General features: G+C 45.3%; 1 protein-coding gene across 1 annotated transcript in view; it reads left to right on the top strand.

Annotated features, from left to right (window-relative positions):
* Positions 1-21,247, top strand: part of ZFYVE26 (zinc finger FYVE-type containing 26) — a 61,924-nt gene that overhangs the window by 18,949 nt on the left and 21,728 nt on the right. Inside the window, exons 14-29 of the mRNA XM_061180953.1 lie at positions 20-171; positions 2,077-2,278; positions 3,250-3,513; positions 5,350-5,469; positions 5,564-5,728; positions 6,283-6,501; positions 7,514-7,616; positions 8,413-9,158; positions 10,080-10,276; positions 12,249-12,353; positions 13,894-14,016; positions 14,414-14,590; positions 15,941-16,187; positions 17,288-17,386; positions 19,456-19,619; positions 20,679-20,815. Coding sequence (XP_061036936.1) covers positions 20-171; positions 2,077-2,278; positions 3,250-3,513; positions 5,350-5,469; positions 5,564-5,728; positions 6,283-6,501; positions 7,514-7,616; positions 8,413-9,158; positions 10,080-10,276; positions 12,249-12,353; positions 13,894-14,016; positions 14,414-14,590; positions 15,941-16,187; positions 17,288-17,386; positions 19,456-19,619; positions 20,679-20,815 — 3,220 coding nt within the window. The remainder of the gene's footprint in view (positions 1-19; positions 172-2,076; positions 2,279-3,249; positions 3,514-5,349; positions 5,470-5,563; positions 5,729-6,282; positions 6,502-7,513; positions 7,617-8,412; positions 9,159-10,079; positions 10,277-12,248; positions 12,354-13,893; positions 14,017-14,413; positions 14,591-15,940; positions 16,188-17,287; positions 17,387-19,455; positions 19,620-20,678; positions 20,816-21,247) is intronic.

Genomic DNA, 21,247 nt, shown 5'->3' with positions numbered 1-21,247 from the left:
CGTTCTTGTGTCCCGACAGAGGGAAGTCTGAGCGCTGCATCTGGGAAGAATGAGCTGGATGGCCGGTTGCAGCCTCAACCTCAAAGTTCACTCATCCGCATGATGTTCTCCCCACCTGAGTCACTGCTGGCATCCTGCATCCTCCGGGGGAACTTCGCAGAAGCCCATCAGGTGAGGAGGGTACTTGTACAGCAGGTGTTAGGAGCCTAGGCTCTACTTTGTCACAGTAAAGAACGCTAAGGTAGCCCTTCGCCGTCTGGGACCCGCGGGGCCTCAGGTAAAGCCAGATGCTTGTGCAAGCAGAGCCAGTCGGGCGCACCTGAGGGGCCACGTCTAGCAGGAGAAGCAGGAGGGAGTTTCCATGTATGGAGCCTGATCTTGAGCATTGTGGATTTCAAGATCCAGAAGGAGGAGACTTAAGCTGTTGAATCATCTGTTTGTATTCAGAACATAAAACAGTTTTTTAACAAGATAAAAGAAAATATTCAGCCACAGTCAAGACGTTGAAATATTTTTATTTCTTTCCTTGTAGTCCTTCTCTGAACACATACGTGGTTTTATATAGTTAGAAATCACTATGCAGACAATTTTTAATAATAAATAGAATGCCAGTTTAACATACAGGAAGTGTAGGGAGCTAGCAAATTAGAATGTTGTGTAGGGAAAAGTGCAGGGAGTAGAAACCAGAAAGACTCTACTCCCTCTGAGCTTTGACGTCTTCATCTGAAACTTGGAGTTAAATATAATACCTGCTTGTGCTACCTCTTGGAATGTTAAGCGGATTATGTGCAAGCTGTGAGAAATACAAGAATCCTCTGCTATTGTTTAAATTTAAAAGCATAAAAGCCCACTCTTCTAGTTTTTAAAACTCTCTTGGTATATTTATGACACTTGCACTGGTCCCTTAACACATAGGTCAGAATTTTTCTTTCATGTGAGTTTACTTGTTGAGGAATAAATCATGGAAACATCTAGGTGATTGGATAATTTTTACTTAACTTCCTCTGACACATTTTAGATCCTGTACTTTAATGATAATGATAATTCTATCCCTCTGGGAAGGATAGGACCCTCACCAGCCTTTCTGACACCCAAACCAAGAGGAAGTCAGTTGCGAGCCCCCTGATGCTTTACCGCTAAATGTCCTCACTTCCTCTTCCTTTCCTGGGGCTTTGATCGTTTTTTTTTTTCGTTTTTCTTTTTTAATAAAAGGTTTTATTTTTAAACCTGGTTACAGAGCAAGTTGTGCATATTTATAAGAAAATACCAAAAAGTATTAATCAGAAAATAAAATTACTTTTAACCTATTGTCCAGAACAACCAATACTAAAGATAAAAGCATATTTTTGCCAATGTTTTTCCAAGATGTATGTGACTTTTATATAGAGCCAAGATCATTTTGGATCTAAAACTTCGTGCCTTTTTTACATTATAATATAAGCATTTGCCTAGTAACTGATTTTAGTGACCTTATGATAGTCTGATCTAGTAGCTGCATTTGACCATTCCCTGTTAACTCACATTTATTTTCAACCTGGTAATAGTTGTAGTAAATAGTGTCAAGATTATCACCTTTATACATTGACTTTTGAATTATTTCCTTAAGAAAGTTTTTCATAAAAACGACTGAGTCAAAGAATATAAACATTTTTAAAGCTCTGTAGACTGCCAAATTGCTTTTCAAAAATGTTGTGACAGTTCATTCCGCCACCAGCCCCCGAGGGTTTATTTTTACACTTTGTCATTATGGTAGATGCAAGGTAATATTAATGTTAAACTCCCTGAATTACTGGGAAGGGAAAACATTTTTTACCTGTGTATTAGTCCTGTGTATTTTCTCTTTGAAATTGTCCACATCTTTTGCCTATTTTCTGCTGGGGCTTCAGTGGCCCTCTTGCTGACTTTTACGAGTTATTTCTACATTTGACCTACTCTTTGAATGTCCAGTGTTCTTCCAGCCCCACAAAGCAGATGTCTCAGGGCCAGAGTCTGATGACTAGCTAGACCTCAGATCTGTAGACACTCTCCACCTCAGCGGGCCTGCCGCAAGCCACACTCCTTCCTCTCCTGTGGCAGGTGGTGTTCACATTCAACCTGAAGTCCTCGCCCAGCTCCGGGGAGCTGCTGTTCATGGAGCGCTACCAGGAGGTCATCCAGGAGCTGGCCCGAGTAGAGCACAAGATCGAAAACCAGAACTCGGACGGGGGTAGTGGCACCATCCGAAGAACAGGCAGCGGCCGCTCAACTCTGCAGGCCATTGGCAGCGCTGCAGCCGCAGGTCCGGCTTCCCTGTTGCCAGGTGGTGAGGGAGCTGCGGGAGGAGGGTATGGGGGAAAAACCACCCAAATCAGAGGCTCATCATGAAGGTGAGCAGAAACCTAGAGAAGGACGCTTGCCTTGAAGAACAGCGGTCCTGACACCTCCAGAGTCATTTACTAGCTGTGCCTAACCTCGCCGACCACAGTGGTCACTTACCTGCCCCTCGAGCTCCTCCATTAAGCTTGTCCTACGTGACTTAAACTGAAGAGTGTGAATGCAGTTTCCACCATGTGTTTTGATGGCCATTAATCTTGGGATTTGGGGAATTGATTATTTTCTTCCCATGTAATCATTCAGGGATAAAGCATATTATTCTACTTTTCTAGCAAGTGAAGAAGTTGTATCTAACACCTGTGGCCTGGGATTCACAGATGTCAATTCCCACCCTTGGCTGCACTGCAGAAAGGGCTCATCCTTTCATTATTTCTTGAAAGTGGAATCTTGTCCCATATTTTTACATCTCTTGCTGGTCTAGGCTCTATATATCAAGTTACCATCACTTGTTGCTCCTTCTATAAGCTCCCAGAGATTTTCTTTACAAATTCAAAAGAATATATGCATATCCTTTTTGTTTTTAATATAAATGAGCTCTTCCAACAAGTACTATTTTCTACCTTGCTTTTTTAGTGATGTATTTTAGAGATCTTTTCTGATGAGCACACACAGATCTACCTCACTTCACCCTACTTTTACATCCCATTTGGAAGAGGTCCTCACTCCTCTCCACCTTTTTGAGTTTCTCTTGGTCTTTCTTTCCATGCCATTGTTTTGATGCCGTAGGAGTGGGCTGTGATGATGGTCTTGATATGCATAGATGGTATACTGTGCAGAAGGACCTCAGACATTTTTTAAATAACTACTTTTCAAAATAAAAGTGCTAGTGAGAGTCATTTTAACCTCTTGCCTTGTATCCCACTGCTGGGTGTCCAGGGATGGTATTTTACTCCATCTCTGATGTGACCGACAAGCTGCTCAGCACCTCGGGAGACCCCATCCCCACACTCCAGGAGGACTTCTGGATAAGCAGTAGCCCGGTGGAGCCCACTGCCTCCCTGAGAGAGGTTCTGGAAGACCTCAGCCCCCCCGCCATGGCTGCATTTGACCTGGCTTGCTCTCAGTGCCAGCTCTGGAAAACCGGCAAGCAGCTCTTGGAAACCGCTGAGCGGCGCCTGAACAGCAGCCTTGAGAGTCGGGGTGAGTGTGCTGCTTTTGCTTGATCCCTTAATTCTCAAATGAGGAGATGGGGTTCTGAGATGCTTGATAATCGTGCAAGAAGAAAGTTATCGGGGAAGGAGGGATGGGGAGAAAGGATTATTAGTTCATTTCCTCATGTCCGGTCTGGCAACTTAAATATAGTTTACTGAGAGTCTCGCCTTCTTAACAGATATAGCAAATTCCAGTCATTGGGGGAAATTCTCTTCTGGTTTATAGATAAATTCAAGGAAGAAATATACATTCAAAAATGGTACCAATGGAATTTGTGCCCTTAAACTGCATACCTCCTCAAGAGTGAATCCCACTTAACCTAAAACCTGAGTCTCAAGCTTGTAAACTAGGTATAAGGGAAAATTTAGTGGATCACAGTTGGAGGGAGGATTGTACCTTGAGGTTAATAATATCCCAGAATGTGTATATGGAATTCTTGGAGGAATGAAGGTAGAGGAATGTGAAGAAAGAATTAGGCAAAGTTCCACTCCCCACCCATCCTTGATACACACACCCAGCACTGGAAGGACTGACCAGGGAGAGAGAAAGAAACATGTTCTCTCTGAGTAATATAGAGGGAGGAATGGTGAATAGATATGATATGAATAGCCTCCCTTAGGTTCAGTGATTCGATGGGTGAACTCACAGGACTCAGCATATAGTCATACTCATGGCTATGAATTATTTCATCAAAAGGACACAAAGCAAAATTAGCAAAGGGGAAAGGTTCATGGGGTAAAGTCTGGAGGAAATCAGACACAAGCTTCCAAGAGTCCTCTCCCACTGGAGTCACACGGGATGTGCTTAACTCCTCCAGCAATGAGTTGTGACAACAAACAAGTGTGAAGTGTTGTCTACCGGAAGCTCATTAGTGAGCCAGTGCCCAAGGTTTTTACTGGGAGCTGGTGACAGAGGGACCCTCTGCCCAGCATGTACCAAAATTCCAGGCTCTCAGGAGGAAGGCAGGTGTTCAGCATAAACCACATTGTACAAACAGTTTAGGCACAATCAGTCGCTCTCATCATTTAGGGAAAGTTTTATATCAGTGTAGGAAACCGTTTACCAGTCAAGTTCACAGACACCAACCAGGGACCAACCTTGCAAGCAGCCCTTTCTAAGGATAGCAGTCTCAGGCCTGCTGTGTTAACTCTATTCTGCACACCCTTCCAAATCACTTCTGAGCTGTTGATTTAAAAGTCCTGTAACGTTGACATAGTCCTTCTAGGAAAGTATGCCGTGGCATACACAATGCTGTTTTTATCGAACAATTTCCCTCTCCCTCATCTAGTACTTATATTCTAAAATGAATGGAGATATTATCCAAGCTATTAATAATATTCAAGCTGATTGGTTTGATGCCAATCAATCAGGAATTAATTTAGTACCTACTGCATTTCCAGATTATCCCAAGTATATGGGAGTACAGGAGAGGTATAAGGAATAATCTCTGTCCATAAAGTTATTTATAGTCTAGTCAGGGTGTCAAGATACAGATAAGATCCCAGCTCAAGTTCTCGGCTGAAGGAAGTACCAAGGCAAATGCACAAGAAGTGCCTGATCGGCTTGGGACAGTGATTCCCTAGGAATGCCAGAGCTTCTGGGTCTGCTGCTGTGGACAGCTGAGGCATCTTGCCAGAGGTAGCCCTGGAACAGCAGGCATGCAATAAGCCAGGTATGCTGGTTGTCATGAAAAATGGCACAGCGTACGTTTCTTCCTCAATACTAGAGAAGATAAAACTTCACAGGTAAATACAGGACCGAGTGTCAATCTCTGAAAGTGCCTTATTTTTTTCTGCATTCCTTCTCGATTCATCCTGTTTCCAGGTCGCCGGCTAGATCACGTATTCCTCAGTGCTGATGGCATTCGAGGTTTTCCAGGCGTTCTTCAGCAGATCAGTAAGATTCTCAATTACCCACTTCTGTCAGCCGGACAAATCAAATCAGGTGAGCTGCTTTACTACCCCTTTTTAATCTCCCGGCCTCGGAACATGAGGTCAGCATCAGACCTCACTTTTTCTTTCTCATTTGCTCTCCGTAGAGAGTGTAGAGGAAAAGGGGGGAGGTCCCCCACGGTGCAGCATTGCTGAGCTGCTTCAGATGTGCTGGCCCAGCCTCACCGAGGACTGTGTCGCCAGCCACGCTACCCTCGCCCAGCAGCTGGAGCAGATCCTTCAGTCACTGAGAGAAGCACTGGAGCTGCCAGGTACAGGCCCGACTGCATGGGAGCAGATGAGGTTGAAATGGAGAGAGGACGCAGTGAAACGGGAAAGAGTACTTTGGAGCAGAGGCTGAGGACTCAGAAGTGGGCCCTACCAGCCCTCTAGTTAACCAGGGCCTGTCTCGTAACTAATTCCACCTGTTTCCCCACCTCCTAAGTGAAGGGCTGGTTAGCACTCCATTAGCTGGCACATTTTTCTCATTCCTTATGAGAGATATACCCAGAAGGGACTGCGTAAACATTGATTAACCCTTCCGCAAAAGAGTGCTGTGAGCTTTACAGAGCTGTTCCACCCGAGACGGGTGAAAATGGAACTCTCCACCCTGATTTCTCCAGACTCAAAGCTCTTCCTGGCTGAGAATCACTTGTATAAGCAACCAACTTAGGATTTTATAACTGCCTTGTCAGCGTAGCAGCCAGCCTATAGGATGTCCCACGCAGTGTACAGAGGCCCAGTTCCCATATTGTTTGGAAACTGACCCAAAGCCAGATGCACAGACTCAACACTACATGCCTTCTCCTTTCATAACTCCTCCCAGAGCCCAGGAGTACTCCACTCACCTCCCTGGTGGAGCAGGTGGCCGAGAAAGCTCTGGAGGCAGAGGCCCACCCTGTGTATATCCAGACTCAGCTCCTCCAGAAGAACCTGGGCAAACAGATGCCAGCAGGCGGCAGGCAGACTGACTACATGGGCACCTTCTTCAGGTACTGCAGCACACTGGCTGCTGTTCTCCTGCGGAGTTTGAGCTCTGAGCCTGGTGAGTAGCAAAGAAGAGAAAATAGAGTCAGGACTGGCCCACAGGTGTTTAGGGGCAAGGAAGAGGAAGGCGCACACTGAAGAGGCTCTGGGTACAGCAGTAGCCGAGGACACTACATGTGAGGTCCTCTCTTATTCACCTCTGTGTTTTATTCACCTTTGTCTCCTTGATGCCTCGTACAATGGTACAGCACATGAGAGTATTCAATACGTTTTGATGGCATTAATGACTCAAAAATACCTCTCCCAGATCTTCGATCTATTGTGGATATGAGGACCCACCAGGGGAATTAAGTCTCTGATTCGAGTGCCAGATTCTTACTCAAGTCCGCAGCGCGAGTATTACCTACACTTCAGTCATATTGAAGGGAGCAGGATCAGCTGTTTGTGGCTAGGCCTGCTCCCTGAAGTTTGTCTGTAGTTGGAAGTCTTTAGAACAGTGGTAAGGCGTAGATAAACCTGTGGTCAGCATCATGTCAAGAATACCTTTTACCTAGAAAAATATCAACAGAAGGGCTTTCCACGTAGTTTTGTGTTTTTTTAAAATTTTTTTTCTATTTCTTTATTTATTTCTTTATTATTTTTGGGGGGCTGTGTTGGGTCTTCGTTGCTGCACGCGGGCTTTCTCTAGTTGCGGCGGGCGAGCGGGGGCTACTCTTCGTTGTGGTGCGCGGACTTCTCATTGCGATGGCTCCTCTTGTTGTGGGAGCACGGGCTCTAGGGGCGCAGGCTTCAGTAGTTGCAGCACGCAGGCTCAGTAGTTGTGGCTTGTGGGCTCTAGAGCACAGGCTCAGTAGTTGTGGTGCACGGGCTTAGTTGCTCCACAGCATGTGGGATCTTCCCGGACCAGGGCACAAACCCGTGTCCCCTGCACTGGCAGGCGGATTCTTAACCAGTGCGCCACCAGGGAAGCCCTCCATGTAGTTTTGACACTACTTTTTAATTGATTCTAGAAAACAGCGCTGTGAATGTTGCAATCAGTGGTGCAAAGATCACTTTCTTTACTTTTGCAGATCACGTAGAGGTCAAGGTAGGAAACCCCTTTGTTCTCCTGCAACAGAGCTCTTCCCAACTGGTGTCACACCTCCTGCTTGAGCGACAAGTTCCCCCAGAGAGGTAGGAGCCAGGCCTGGGCCTTCCTAATTGTTCATCAAGGAAACCAAAGGCTCAGTGGGACTGTGTTTGAGTTCAATACAGGAAGTTGAGATTTCTTCCAGACTTTTCCCTTAATTTGCATTTACTCTTATACAGGCTACATTAAAATTCAGTGTGCCTCGTTTCTTTCTCTCTCTCCACCTCTAATGTTTATATTGCAAGTATAAAATTAAGGGGTGGCTCTTCACTTATGAGTAGGCAAAAATCCAAAACTTTGATAACACATTAGTTGGCGAGACTGTAGGAAAACAAGCATTCTCACAGATTGCCAGCAGGATATAAATTAGTACAGCCCCTGTGGGAAGGCAGTTTGTCCACATCCACTAAAATGACAAACCACATTTTTGACCTAGCAGTCCACCTTGGGGAATTTATCCTTTATTATAAGTATGAAAAATGCTGTATGTACCAAGTCATTTTATTATAGCTTTGTATGGCATAGCCATCGTCCGCTAATAGACTAGTTAAATTCAGTTTCTTCCACATAATGGAATGCTATATAGCTGTAAAAAAAGAATGAGGGGCCTGTCTGTAGAGGGATATGGACAGATCTCCCAGATGTGTTATTAAGTAAAAAAGCAAGGGGCAGAGAATTGGGTCTAATAGGCTGCCTTTTGAGTTAAAAAGAGAGGGGTTAGGGGGAACAATTAGAGAGTCTACATTTACATTTGCTTGTTTACACATAAAGAAATTCTGAGATTGGGTGATGGTGCCCAGGCACTGAGGCCTTACATGCCCTCTGCTTCTCTCCCTCCAGGCTGGCAGCCCTTCTGGCCCGGGAGGGTCTCAGCCTGAGTGTGCCACAGGTCATTGTCAACTGCTGCTGTGAGCCCCTTGCCCTTTGCTCTTCCCGTCAGAGCCAGCAGACATCATCCCTTCTGACCCAGCTGGGCATCCTGACCCAGCTGCATACCTCCCACTGCCTGGAGGACCTCCCACTTTCTACACTGAGCTCCTCAAAGCCAACTGAGAATCCCACGCTGGAGAGAAAGCCCCCCTCCTCCCCGAGGGATTCAGCAGGCCCAGCCCTCACCTCCTCTGCCTTGGCCTTCCTTAAGTCCCGCTCGAAGCTGCTGGCTACCGTGGCCTGTCTGGGGGCTTCCCAGGGGTCAAAGATCACCAAGCCCGGCTTGTCTTGGAAGGAGCTTCGTGGCCGCAGGGAGGTGCCTCTGACTGCAGAGCAGGTAGCCCGGGAGTGTGAGCGCCTCCTGGAACAGTTCCCTATGCTTGAGGCCTCCCTCCTAGCTGCCTGGGAGCCCCTACGAGGGTCTTCCAAGCAGGGGCAGAGTCTGGCAGCGAGTCTCTGTGGCCGGGCCAGTCTCTCTACCGTCCTCCTGGGCCTGCATTCTCCAATAGCCCTGGATGTGCTCACCGAGGCCTTCGAGGAAGCCCTGGTGGCCAGAGATTGGCACCGGGCCCTTCAACTCACTGAAGTGTACGGGCGAGATGTGGACGACTTGAGCAGCATACAGGATGCGGTCCTGAGCTGTGCTGCGGCAGGTGGTGAGCAGAAAGCCATGCCTCCTTCCTTCACCAGTGGTAATAGTATTGGGCATTCACTGAGTGGATCACCGCACCTGATGCTCACAGTAACTCTAGAGAAAGGTGCCACCATAATCTCATGATACTGAGAGGCGAACAAGGCTCAGAGGGTAGGAAACTGCCCAGGATAGTCAGTGGTAGAGCAGAGCTTAGAACCCAAGTGCATCGAACTTTAGGACAGGCACTCATAACCAATATTCTCAACCCTGCATGGCAGAATCGTTGTGAAATTCTATAAACTACAAATATCAGAGCCCCGTTTCCAGAAGCCCATGATAGGGTTCAGGCAAGTGTTTGCTTTAAAGTAGGGGTCAGGAAAGTTTTTCTGTAAAGGGCTTTGTAGGCTATACAGGCTCGGTTGCAACTACTTGGCTCTGCCATCATAGCATGAAAACAGCCATAGACAATACATAAACGAGTGAGTGTGGCTGTATTCTAATAAAACTTTATTTATAAAAACAGACTCTGGGCCTGTTTGACAGCTCCCCAGGAGACTTTGATGTGTACCCAGAGTTGAGAGCAATGACCTACAGCCCTCCACTAGGGGGAGCAAGAGCTGGGCGGGCTGTGGGGAGTGGCTTCTGGGCAGGGGCTTGGCTGCCCTGTGGAAAGGAGAAAATCTTTCCTTTTTCTTCCTCTCCTTTCTCCTTTTCTCCCTCTCTTCAGAAAGTCCCGTGATTATGATTACATTTGCATAAAGAGAAACAGGGTATAGTATTTCTCCTATAGTGTTCCAAGTGTAAAAACTAATTCAGGTCAGAAGGATCTTCAGGATCCTCCAAGCTCCTGTTTTATGAAATTGAACAAAGCCCTTCTCTTAAGAAGTAACCTGGACTCTTGAGCTCCGGCGCCAGGCTTGCTGAGCATCTTTTTGTCTTGTAGTCAAAGAAGGTTGGCAGTACCTGTTTGCTGTGAAGGATGCATCTCTGAGAAGTCGGCTAACACTGCAGTTTGTGGACCGGTGGCCCCTGGAGTCGTGCCTGGAGATCCTGGCCTACTGCATTTCAGACACAGCTCTCCAAGATGGGCTGGAGTGTGAGCTACAGAGAAAGCTAGCAGAGCTGCTGGTGTATCAGAAGGTATAGGATTCGGCATCAAGAGAAAGGAAATAGGCTTCTCGCCTTATTACCAACTCCAGCCTATTCTCATGTGATGGTGGATTTTAAGAAACAGAAAATCTGGGCCTGGCTTCTGCTCTGTATCTTGCTTCTTTCTGCTCTGTATCTGGCTTATGTTCTTAGGTGAAGAGCGAGGGAACCTCTATCTGGTTCCTATTTTATTTACTCCTATAATTTTAAATAGGTACATGTCAGACAAGGATTAAAAATTCATAATAAAATTAACACTGGAATGATGCTTTACGGTCCACAATGCCTTTTTCACATGTACAGGCACACCTTTTCTTTACTGCATTTTGCTTTATTGCACTTTGCAGATACTATGTTTTTTACAAATTGAAGGTTTGTGGCAACCCTGCATTAAGTAAGTCTCTTGGCACCATTTTTCCAACAGCACTTAACTCACTTCATGTCTTTGTGTCACATTTTGATAATTCTCACACTATTTCAAACTTTTTCATTATTATTATATTTGTTATGGTGATCTGTGATCAGTGAACTCTTTTTTTTAACTATTTTTAAAGATTTATTTATTATTTATTTATTTTATTTATTTTTGGCTGCATTGGGTCTCAGTTGAGGCACGCAGGATCTTTTGTTGCAGCGCGTGGGCTCTTCATTGTGGTGCATGGGCTTCTCTCTAGTGGTGGTGTGCGGGTTTTTTTCTTCTCTAGTTGTGGCACGAAGGCTCCAGAGCACATGGGCTCTGTAGTTTGCGGCACGTGGGCTCTAGTTGAGGCACACAAGCTCAGTAGTTGTGGCATGCAGGCTTAGTTGCCCCGCAGCACATGGGATCTTAGTTCCCTGACCAGGGATCGAACCCGCGTCCCCTGCATTGGAAGGCGGATTCTTTACCACCGGACCACCGGGGAAGTCACTGTGATCAGTGAACTCTGATGTTGCTATTGCAAAAAACATTATGACTAGATGAATGCTCAAATTAATTGCTAAAACTAATTTTTTAGCAATAAAATATTTAATTAAGGCAGGTACATTTTTTGTAGGCAATGCTATTACACAATTTATAGACTACAGTATAATGTAAACATAACTTTATTTGCACTGGGAAACCAAAAAATTCATGTGACTCACTTTATTATAATATTCACTTTATTGTGGTGGTCTGGAACTGAACCCACAGTATCCCCAAGGTATCCCTGTATATTTGAACTCTTTGTATGTTTTTTGTATATTGTATCTTGTTGTTCAAGAGTTTTTATAGAATTTAATCTCTATTATGTGTTCTTTAAAGATTGTTTTAAACTTCAGCTAAATTTCAAGAGCCATTTTGAAAGGGATGCATGAGAGTGACAGTTTCACAGTGAAAGATTCTTGGATATATGTGTCATGTTCAAGATCAAGAGGCTCAGGAAGACAGATTTCGATGGTACAGCTACATAACAAGTATACATATATGCTCATTTTTCCATGTGTGCTTGGAACCAAACAGAGCCCAGAGCCCAACCAGGGAAAGTGAAAGTGGCAGGTGAAAAAGATTTTCTTTCCACTCTTCCATAGCAGTTTTCATGCAGAGCTAAAATGCTGCATGAAAGGTGATCCCACAGAGCATTCAGGACAGAAGAATAACCTGTCTAGAGTTTTGAGCTGGAGGGGCAGGGGACAAGTGACTCCAGAAGACTGAACAAGCTGCAAAGCACAGAAGCCTCTGAGAATTGTCCTCCAAGTGAAAGGCCCCAATCCTGGCCTCCCCACTCAGCCTTTGCTCCCTGATTATACTTGCTGGATAGGTTCTCTCACCTCTCCAAACACTCTTTGTCCCGTTCGTTCTAATCCCTCCTCTCTCCTGGCAAGTTCTGACAGCCTGACTTTGGGACAGAGACCTGGGGATGGCCCATCCCTGGAAACTCCAATGACTTGTTCCTGAGCAGAGAAATTGCAGTGTGGTTTGATATCTTTTTCTGTCTTTCCTTAGATCCTAGGTTTGCAGGCTACCCCCATGTGGTGTGACTGGCAGACCCTGAGGAACTGTTGTGTCGAGGACCCATCAACTGTCATGAATGTGATTCTAGAAGCCAAGGTACCATTTTCCTGGGTACTATTCCCCTTCCTCCTCTTTCCAGAGTTGCTATGCCTTAGCTGGTTATGTAGACCTCTTTCCGCGTATCAACGTTCACATTTTTTTCTATGACTACATAACACTTTTTTTTTCTCTTTTGTGTGTGTGAAAGTTACCAACATACGTAGAAGAATAGAGAATAATACAGTTGACACTTTTGTACTATCACTCTTGTTTTCATACACAAGATTTCCTACACTGTTTACAGTAGGTACAGAATGTATACCTGGCAGTGGAATTGCTGGATCATGAGGCATGAGCATCCTCACCTTTTCTAAGATGTTACAACATTGCTGTTCAGATCCGTCGTCCTGTCCCTGTTCTCCCACTCACAGTTCCTGTTGTTCCATCTTCTTAGCAACTTTGGCATTGTCCAGCTTTTCACTTTTTTTGCCAATAAGATGGTATGTCATTATGGTGTTAATTTACATTTCCATGATTACTAATGACCTTGATTATCTTTTCATGTGTTTATTGGACATTTGAGTGCTAAGGAGACTATTTTTTACCCTTTAAGGAGCTGATATACCATAGTTCAAAATGTAGATGTATTTGTTCAGATGTTCATTCATCCGGGAAACCTTTATTCACTGTCTGTTATTTACCACTGTGCTAGATGGTGTTGAAACAAAGATAATTAAGCTTAGTCCTTGCCCTTGTGCAGCTCACATTTTGGGAAAGGAGGGAGCAGGGCGGGGCGATGCGAGACACACCCCTGGGTGATTGCGATATACCAAGTGACCGAAGTAAGCCCAGACTATGGTGGGAGCACAGCCAGGTGCCTAAGACAGCCCAAGAAACAAGGAAGCATCCTGAAGAAGGTGGCCCCAGGCAGAGTTGTGGGGAGGGCCTTCCAGATGCCATCATATTAGAATACATGGACAAAGGTCTGGGAAGCTTTAATCCAGAGTTCACAAATTTGATGTTGGAGGGGTGAGTAACAAGGGGTGATATCAATGGAATCCAACCCCAACATGTTTGTTTGGCCCATGTAGTACTGCTCTGCAGAATTTTTAGTTTTTCATATTGATTTCGTTGCCAACATTGTAAAATAGGGAATTTTTTTAATTAAAAAAATTTTTTTGGCATTTTTAAAAGTCTGGCACCACTGGGCCTGCACATTCATATGGCAACAGTCAGAGCTGAGTAGGCACTGTCTCCTTTGGACAGTCTTCTCGGTCTTCCCCACTTCCTTAGTATCTTCCCAGGGCTGACACCAAGTGTCAGTAGCTGTATGTCATCTGTTTCTTTTTTATAGTAGAGCTAAAAGAAAAAGGACATCCTGAACAGTCAGCCTACTTGGATCATTTTCATAACTTACCTTGCCACTCTAGTCCTTTACGATCCCACTTTAATCCCACAGTGAAGTTCCCATCAGCACTTCCCAAACTTTCTTGGGGCTTTAGCAGACTCAAGACTGCTGAGAAAAATCAGGCAAGAGCTGGATGAGTGACAAGGCCAGGAATTTAAAGGGACTGAAGGCATGTGTGTTTCCTTCCAGGAGTATGAGCTGTGTGAGGAGTGGGGCTGCCTATACCCCATTACAAGAGAACATTTAATCAACCTACATCAAAAGCATCTTCTCCACCTTCTAGAAAGAGGAGATCATGAAAAGGCTCTGCAAGTAAGCCTCCAACTCTTCCCAGTTTTCTTTTGGCAGGGGACGAGAAGGTTAGTCAAATCAGGTGGCTCTGTTCCTGCTGGATCCCATGCAAAGTATTCGCAGTCTCAGATCTGCCCCTCCATGTCCTTCAGGAGCTGTCCTTCAGGAGTCATCTTCCCTATAGGTGCCTAACCCAGCATTAGGTGCCAGATGGGCAGCTGGGTCCAAGACTCTGCTGATCTCTGGTCCTGTCAAAGCCATCATTTGTGAAGCTTCGAGGGTGGTGGAAAAATGAGTGCAGAGAAGGGGTTAATCCACAGTGACTAAACCTAAAGGTTCTGTTCTCAAACAAAACAAGGCTGGACTAAGGGTTCTTCTGCAGGTCTCACCTTTCTCCTCTACCTTCCTCCTGCAACAGCTCCTGCGAAGAATTCCTGACCTCACCATGTGCCTTGAGGTCACAGAGCAGTCCCTCGACCAGCACTGTAGCTTGGCCACTTCTCACTTCTTGGCCAACTACCTCACCACCCACTTCTATGGAGAACTGACCGCTGACCGACGCCGTGAAATCCAAGCACTGTACATGGGATCCAAGGTCAGGAGGAGAAGGGGGTGTTGGGAAAGCATGCCTGAGGGAGGGACTGCTGGCCCAGCTCCCACTTCAGAACTTGCCCTTCCAGGCACCTGCCATCCTTGACCTGTGGTGTATAAAATCTTGACCCTAACAGCCCACCACATCCCTTAGGACTTCCCGTCCGCTTACTGCTCTGCCTCCAAAGTGAATTTTACTGTCCTCTTAAGTTCTCTTTATGCTTTCCTTGGCATCTGCTATACCAGGGCTTCTCAATTCTGACCATGAATTAGAATCACCTGGACTTTCTAAAAATAGCAGTAGTTAATCTCCACCCTAGAGTAATTAAAACTGAACCTCTTGGGACAGGGCCTGCCTATCTTCCAAAAGGATTCTGATGCGAGGATTTAAAACTACTGCTTTAAATCCTTAAAAGTACTTTGTGCTAAAGGAAAAGGGTTAATTGTCTAGGCAATGAGATAAGTCTTCACCTTTGAGGTGTAACCTTGGAGACACTAATAGAAGAAATTATAAGCTAGAAAAAGTAATCCAGTGAAGGAGAGTTTGGGGAGAGATAAGGCCTTCTAACTCTCTAATAATGATTCTGATTGGAAGTCATATATACTGCCCCCTGAGTGTAGAACTCGCCCCATGAATAGAATAGTGCTGGTAGAGCCATGAATATGACCACTAGCCCACTTGCTAAGAGTTCAACTATGATTCTAAAGAGGATACACTTTTTTTGGGGTGGGGGGGGAAGTACTGTACCTAAATGGAATCTTTGAAAATTGGCAATGAGCAGAGCCAGTGAACGTATTTCAAGCCCAGTGATAACAACCTCTGGGAGGAATTTAGAGTCATCATTCACCTGTAGAACACTGGAGGTGCCAGGTTTAGTCCACCTTATATTGCTTATTCTAGTAAAGCCTCCAATGGACAGAATGGTGGCTTTAAGGATCAGGCAGAGGTCAACCATGCCTGGTTGGTCTAGGCCAGGGGTCAGGAGACCACCACCTGTGGGCCAAATCCAGTCCTCTGCCTGCGTTTATAAATCAGGTTTTATTGGAACACAAGCCGTGTACATTCATTTACCAGTTGAGTAGTTGCCACAAAGACCTTATGGCCAATGAAGCCTAAAATATTTACTACCTGAACCTTTACAGAAAAAGTTTGCCAGCCCCTCTTCTTGATTGCCACCTGGAGGATTTAGAGAGGAGTACAGCCTTGCTTCCTAAGAGACTCCTAGCCAGTTTCAGTAGCTGGCCAAGTGCCATGTGGTCCCTGATACCCTTCCCCCTTCCCAGTAAGAATCTTGGCTTTCTTCTGAAATTCGTGTCCTGTTTTCTTCACTCTGTGGCTCTGCCCCACACCCAGGTCCTGCTAACCCTGCCCGAGCAGCACCGGGCCAGCTACTCCCACTTGTCCTCTAACCCCCTGCTCGTGCTGGAGCAGCTGCTCATGAACATGAAAGTGGATTGGGCCACCATGGCCGTGCAGACTCTGCACCAGCTGCTGGCCGGCCGGGAGATTGGCTTCACCATGGACGAGGTGGACTCGCTGCTTTCCAGATACGCAGGAAAAGCCCTGGACTTTCTGTACCCTCTGCGGGAGAGACGCTCAGGTAACTGCCAGCATCCTCGATGGGGGTTCTACATGGAGAAGGAGATACCATGCTACATCCTTAGTTTTCATTTTTCCTCTTTTATAATTTTGAGTTGATTGAGAGTGAAAGGATACACTTCAGGAGAGATAGCTCTTTTATATAGGAGAGATCTCAGTCTTGGAGGAAGTGGCAGGATAACCAGAATGAAAGGATGGTAGATAACCACCACGTGCATAATAATATAAAGGTTCGGGGAACAAAACATGCTGGGGGGTACTTCCCTGGTGGCGCAGTGGTTAAGAATCCACGTGCCAATGCAGGGGATATGGGTTTAATCCCTGGTCTGGGAAGATCCCACATGCTGCAGAGCAACTAAGCCCGTGTGCCACAACTACTGAGCCTGCGTTCTAGAGCCCGCAAGCCACAACTACTGAGCCTGTGTGCCACAACTACTGAAGCCTGCATGCTTAGAGCCCGTGCTCCGCAACAAGAGAAGCCACTGCAATGAGAAGCCCACGCACCGCAACGGAGAGTAGCCCCCACTCTCCGCAACTAGAGAAAGCCCGCGTGCAGCAACGAAGACCCACCGCAGCCAAAAATAAATAAAAACAAAAACAGAAAAACATGCTGGGGGTGGTCTCTGTCTGGCCTTGGTGCACTGGGCTCCTAAGTGCCATCATTTTGTATTGAGGGTATGCGCTATTCCCAGGATCACATCAGATGTCACTAGTGTGTGAACTGACTCAGCCTCTTCTAGAATGAAGAAAATGAAATAAATGGGGGCTGATGTTCCCAGCCAGCTTTTTTTTTTCTTACTCCCTACCCTCCAGGACCATCATTTAAATGTCTTCTACTTCCGCCTGGGCATCTCTAGATTTATTTTGTAAAATCCTAGTGTCTACTTCATTTATCTCACGTGCCTAACATAGTTTGTTTATTGAGGCATTTAAGAAGCATGCTTGCTGTCGTCTTAGAAGTACCTCTGCCATTCTTTGCATACCTAGTAGAGTCATGGGATGACAGTCAGCAAAACCAACAGGGCTTTGAACTAAATGCCTAGCACAGCAAGTAAGGATGTTTATGATAGAACAATCTGTCAACATTTTCCCTCCCTACAGATTCTATGATTCACCTCCAGGAAATTGTCAGTCCGGCTTCAGACCTCGAGACCTTGTCTAGGTCACCATCAGCGGAGTTCTCTTCTGTTGCTGGTCCTGGTAAGGACAGGTTCTGAGAGTTACCCATTTTTCAGTTCAATCTTGCCTTACTCTGATTTTCTGATTCTTTTGCTTCTTTTTTCATTTCCAGTCACAACATTCTTATTGTTTTTCTTGATTCGTTCCAGCTTTTTGTATCCCAGAAAATTCAACATACAATCGATTCTTATTATTTGCAGTAGTATATCTATGAAGACTCCACAAACACTGAATTAGCAAATACTAAACCATTGCTCCTAGGGAAAATACGCACGCGCGCGTGTGTGTATACATGTGTGGACACGCATATACACACGAACACACACACACATTTCACATGCATTATAATCTCAAATTGAAAACAATTCATCCCAGTAGATTCTATTTTCTTTATTTTACGAAAGAGAAAAAGAGGTTCAGAGTGTTAAAGTGACTTGCCTGAAGCCACCCCATTAATGAGTGCCTAATGAGGCTTTGGGATTCAAACCCTGTCCAACTAACCCCAGAGTGGAGCTTCTTACACGACCCTGCTGCACTGTCCCCTACCATCTGCATCCTCTGGTCATCTCTGTATGAGAGCTGAGGTAAGAAAGCAAAACATTACCTTGTTCAACCCCAGATGAGAAGCTGTATACCAGGCAACTCAAATTATTCACCACTCTGTGCATGTCTGCAAAAGCAATGCAAATATTGATTTTGAGGTTACAAACAAATTTTAGCGAGTAGGCAACTTCACAAATACGGAATCTACTAATAAGGAGGATCGACTTATTTAGTCCTCATGTTCATTCTGACCCTGTCCTGCAGGTAGTTATTTAAGTCTGTCACCCACACAGGGTGCAAGGTCCTTGAAGGCCTCTGCCATGTGTTGGTCACCCCTTTTCACCACCTCTCTTCTCCCACAGTCTCCTGACTTTTGCCCAATGGCCTACACTCAGAAGCAGCTCAGCAAGTGTTTGTTTTGCCAGCAGTTAGGAGAGCAGGCTTCTGGGGAGAGGTCGACAGCCCCTCTTCTTCTGGGTGCTGCGAAGAGTCACTGTGTTTTCCAGTTCTCTTTTTCTGTGACCTGCCAACATCGTTCTGCTAGTTGACAAGAATTCTCCTTAGATATCATAAAACAAAGACCGTGGCATTTCGTGGCCATGCTTTGAGAATTAGCCATGCTTCACAATAATCAGCAGACCTGACAGAAGGGCTCAGATGTACGGGGATATGAGCAGCTTCACAAATCTGCATAAGGCAGCCTGAGCAGCTTTGGTTTACTTAATTTTTTTAACTTTTTATTACAGAAAATTTCCAGTACACGTAAGTAGAGAGACCAGTGTAATGAAGTGTCACATACCTATTACCCAGCTGCAATATTTATCATCTCAGTATTACCATTCTTGTTTCATCTTTACCCCTGTCCCTCTACTGGATTATTTTGAAACAAGTCCTAGATGTCATACCATTTTGTTTATAAATAAAGCAGTGTACATCTCTAAAAGGTAAGGACATTTATAAAACAAAACCATAACATCATTCTCATACCTAAAACCAAATTAATGATTCCTTATTATTATCAACTATCCAGTCACTATTCAGATTTCCGCAGTTGTCTCATGAAGATTTTTTTTAGAATTGGTCTTTCTAGAATCAAGATGTAAATAATGTCCACACATGGCATTTGGCTAAACTCTCTCTTAAATCTGTTTTAATCAATATGTTCCCCTACCTCTTTTTATTTGTGGAGGAAACTGGGTCATTTGTCCTTTAGAGCTTCCCACATGCTGCATTCTGCTGATTGTCACCCCATGGCAATCTGGGTCTCCATCCCCTGTGTTTTCCAGTACACTGGTAGATAGATCTAGAAGCTTGATTTGATTCAGGCTTAATATTTTTTGGTTAGTATATTTGATAGGTGGTCGTGTGCCTTCCATCAGGAGACGCACAATGCTCTTTTTGCAGTCAGCCATCGATGATCAATAACTGGATCTATGATATCAGTAGGGTTTTGTAAAGTGGTACAGTTCTAACTCTCTCATCCCTTCTTTGTTTATTAGCTGGACTACTGATCACGTTTTACTCTGACTTCTGGCTTTGACTCCCAGGTGTCTCCATTGTGCATTCCCCCAGTCCGAGGGAGAGGAGCTTCCCACAGAGTCAGCCGCCACTGGAGTTTGTGCCCCCAGCAACGCCCCCTGCCAGGCACCAGTGGGTACCGGATGAGAGTGAGAGCACCTGCATGGTCTGCTGCAGGGAGCGCTTCACCATGGTAAGCAGCGTCCGTCTCCGGCTTTACCTGCAGGAGAAATTAAAGGAAAGCTCTACTTCCTGAGCCTGAGTTTATAGTCACCTCCTGTCCCCAAGAGGGTATGGGTATGTTCAGAAGAACTAACTACCAGATCTAAGGCTCTGGGTTTATCTTTGACCTGACCAGAATATATTTTCTGAATTTAGACAGATGGTAGACACCCTCAAGGAGCCTTAAATTCTAAAATCTCTGCCATTCTCATGAAATAAATAAAAAGAGCCAGAATGGTATTGCACGGGAGGAGTCACCAAATGCCAGGGCATCTCGTTTCTAGCTCCTGCGTCTTTTGCAGAAAGACGGGTGACCTGGTAATGGTTTTATGTGCTGGAGCCAGATGACCTCAGTTCTAATACCGGCACTGCCTCTTACTAGCAATGTGACTATTAACTTTCTCAGTCTCAGATGCTCACTTGTAAACTAGGGATGATAGGTTATTTGGCTCATGGAGCTATAATCACTAACTACAGTAACAAATGTTACCACACTGAACACAGTACCTGACTGGCACAATAGCTCAGCTGATGAAAAGGATGATGATGTAATTTCTCTGTGTCTGTTTCCTCCTCGTGTATAAAAGCGGTGTAATATATCTGTCAACCTCTTATGATGAAATAAGGCAGTATTTGTAAAAGCATCTTGAAAAAAGGACATTTTTTCATCATCATCAATACCATGTAGACATGTGATCCTCACTGGCTGAGAAAGTCACTTCTTCCCCACTGCTTTTTGCGGTGTCTTCACATGTTTCCTCCACAGACAGGTAAGACTTGTCAGGAGCTATTGAAAAACTGTCCATGACTTGGACATCTTTGCCCATCAGATGAGAGAGATCTTTAAATGTCAGCTTCTTGAAGGCAAGGACTAGTGTGTTCTTTCTCAATAGAGGCCCAAGCACATGGTATTCTTAGTAAGTCACAGGTGGCTAATTCCAAGGATAAATGGATTGACGGGTGCTCACAGGTCCTGCAATCTCACCTTCTCTTCCTCCCTCCTCCTTCTCTTCCTGATGACACTCCTCAGTTTAACAGGCGTCATCACTGTCGCCGCTGTGGTCGGCTAGTGTGCAGTTCCTGCTCCACTAAGAAAACGGTGGTGGAAGGCTGCAGAGAGAACCCTACTCGCGTGTGTGACCAGTGCTATAGTTACTTCAACAAAGAGTGAGTGTCCTGCAGCGGGGCCGCTGCTGCTATTGACCACTGCACCCTCCCCCGGGTCCTGACACTCCTAGGGGTCTCATTATGGAAAGCATCTCAAATCTGAGCAATTACAAAAAGTTTTCATTTCACATTCACACTGAAATGCCATTAACTCTACAGTGTAATGTTTGACCCTGGTCAGAGAGACTTCTAAGAGAGGAAGTAGGGGTGAGTAGAAGCAGAGATCAGAACTCTTACATGATGTTCTCTCTGGGATCAGGACACTTAGTTCTTCGGCCTGTCCCCTAACTGAGGCCATGGATCTTAGTTTGCCAACGACCTCATCTCTTTTCCAGCCACTCTTGCTTCAGTTGGTCTCAGCTGGACTCCAAAAGACACGTTCAGCTACTGAATGTTGGGGCCTCACTTGCATCAGCTCTCACTGAGCTCGTC

The sequence above is a fragment of the Eubalaena glacialis genome, chromosome 2 (assembly GCF_028564815.1).
Source record: "Eubalaena glacialis isolate mEubGla1 chromosome 2, mEubGla1.1.hap2.+ XY, whole genome shotgun sequence".
Taxonomy (NCBI): Eukaryota; Metazoa; Chordata; class Mammalia; order Artiodactyla; family Balaenidae; genus Eubalaena; species Eubalaena glacialis.
This window is presented reverse-complemented; position numbering and strand designations above follow the sequence as displayed.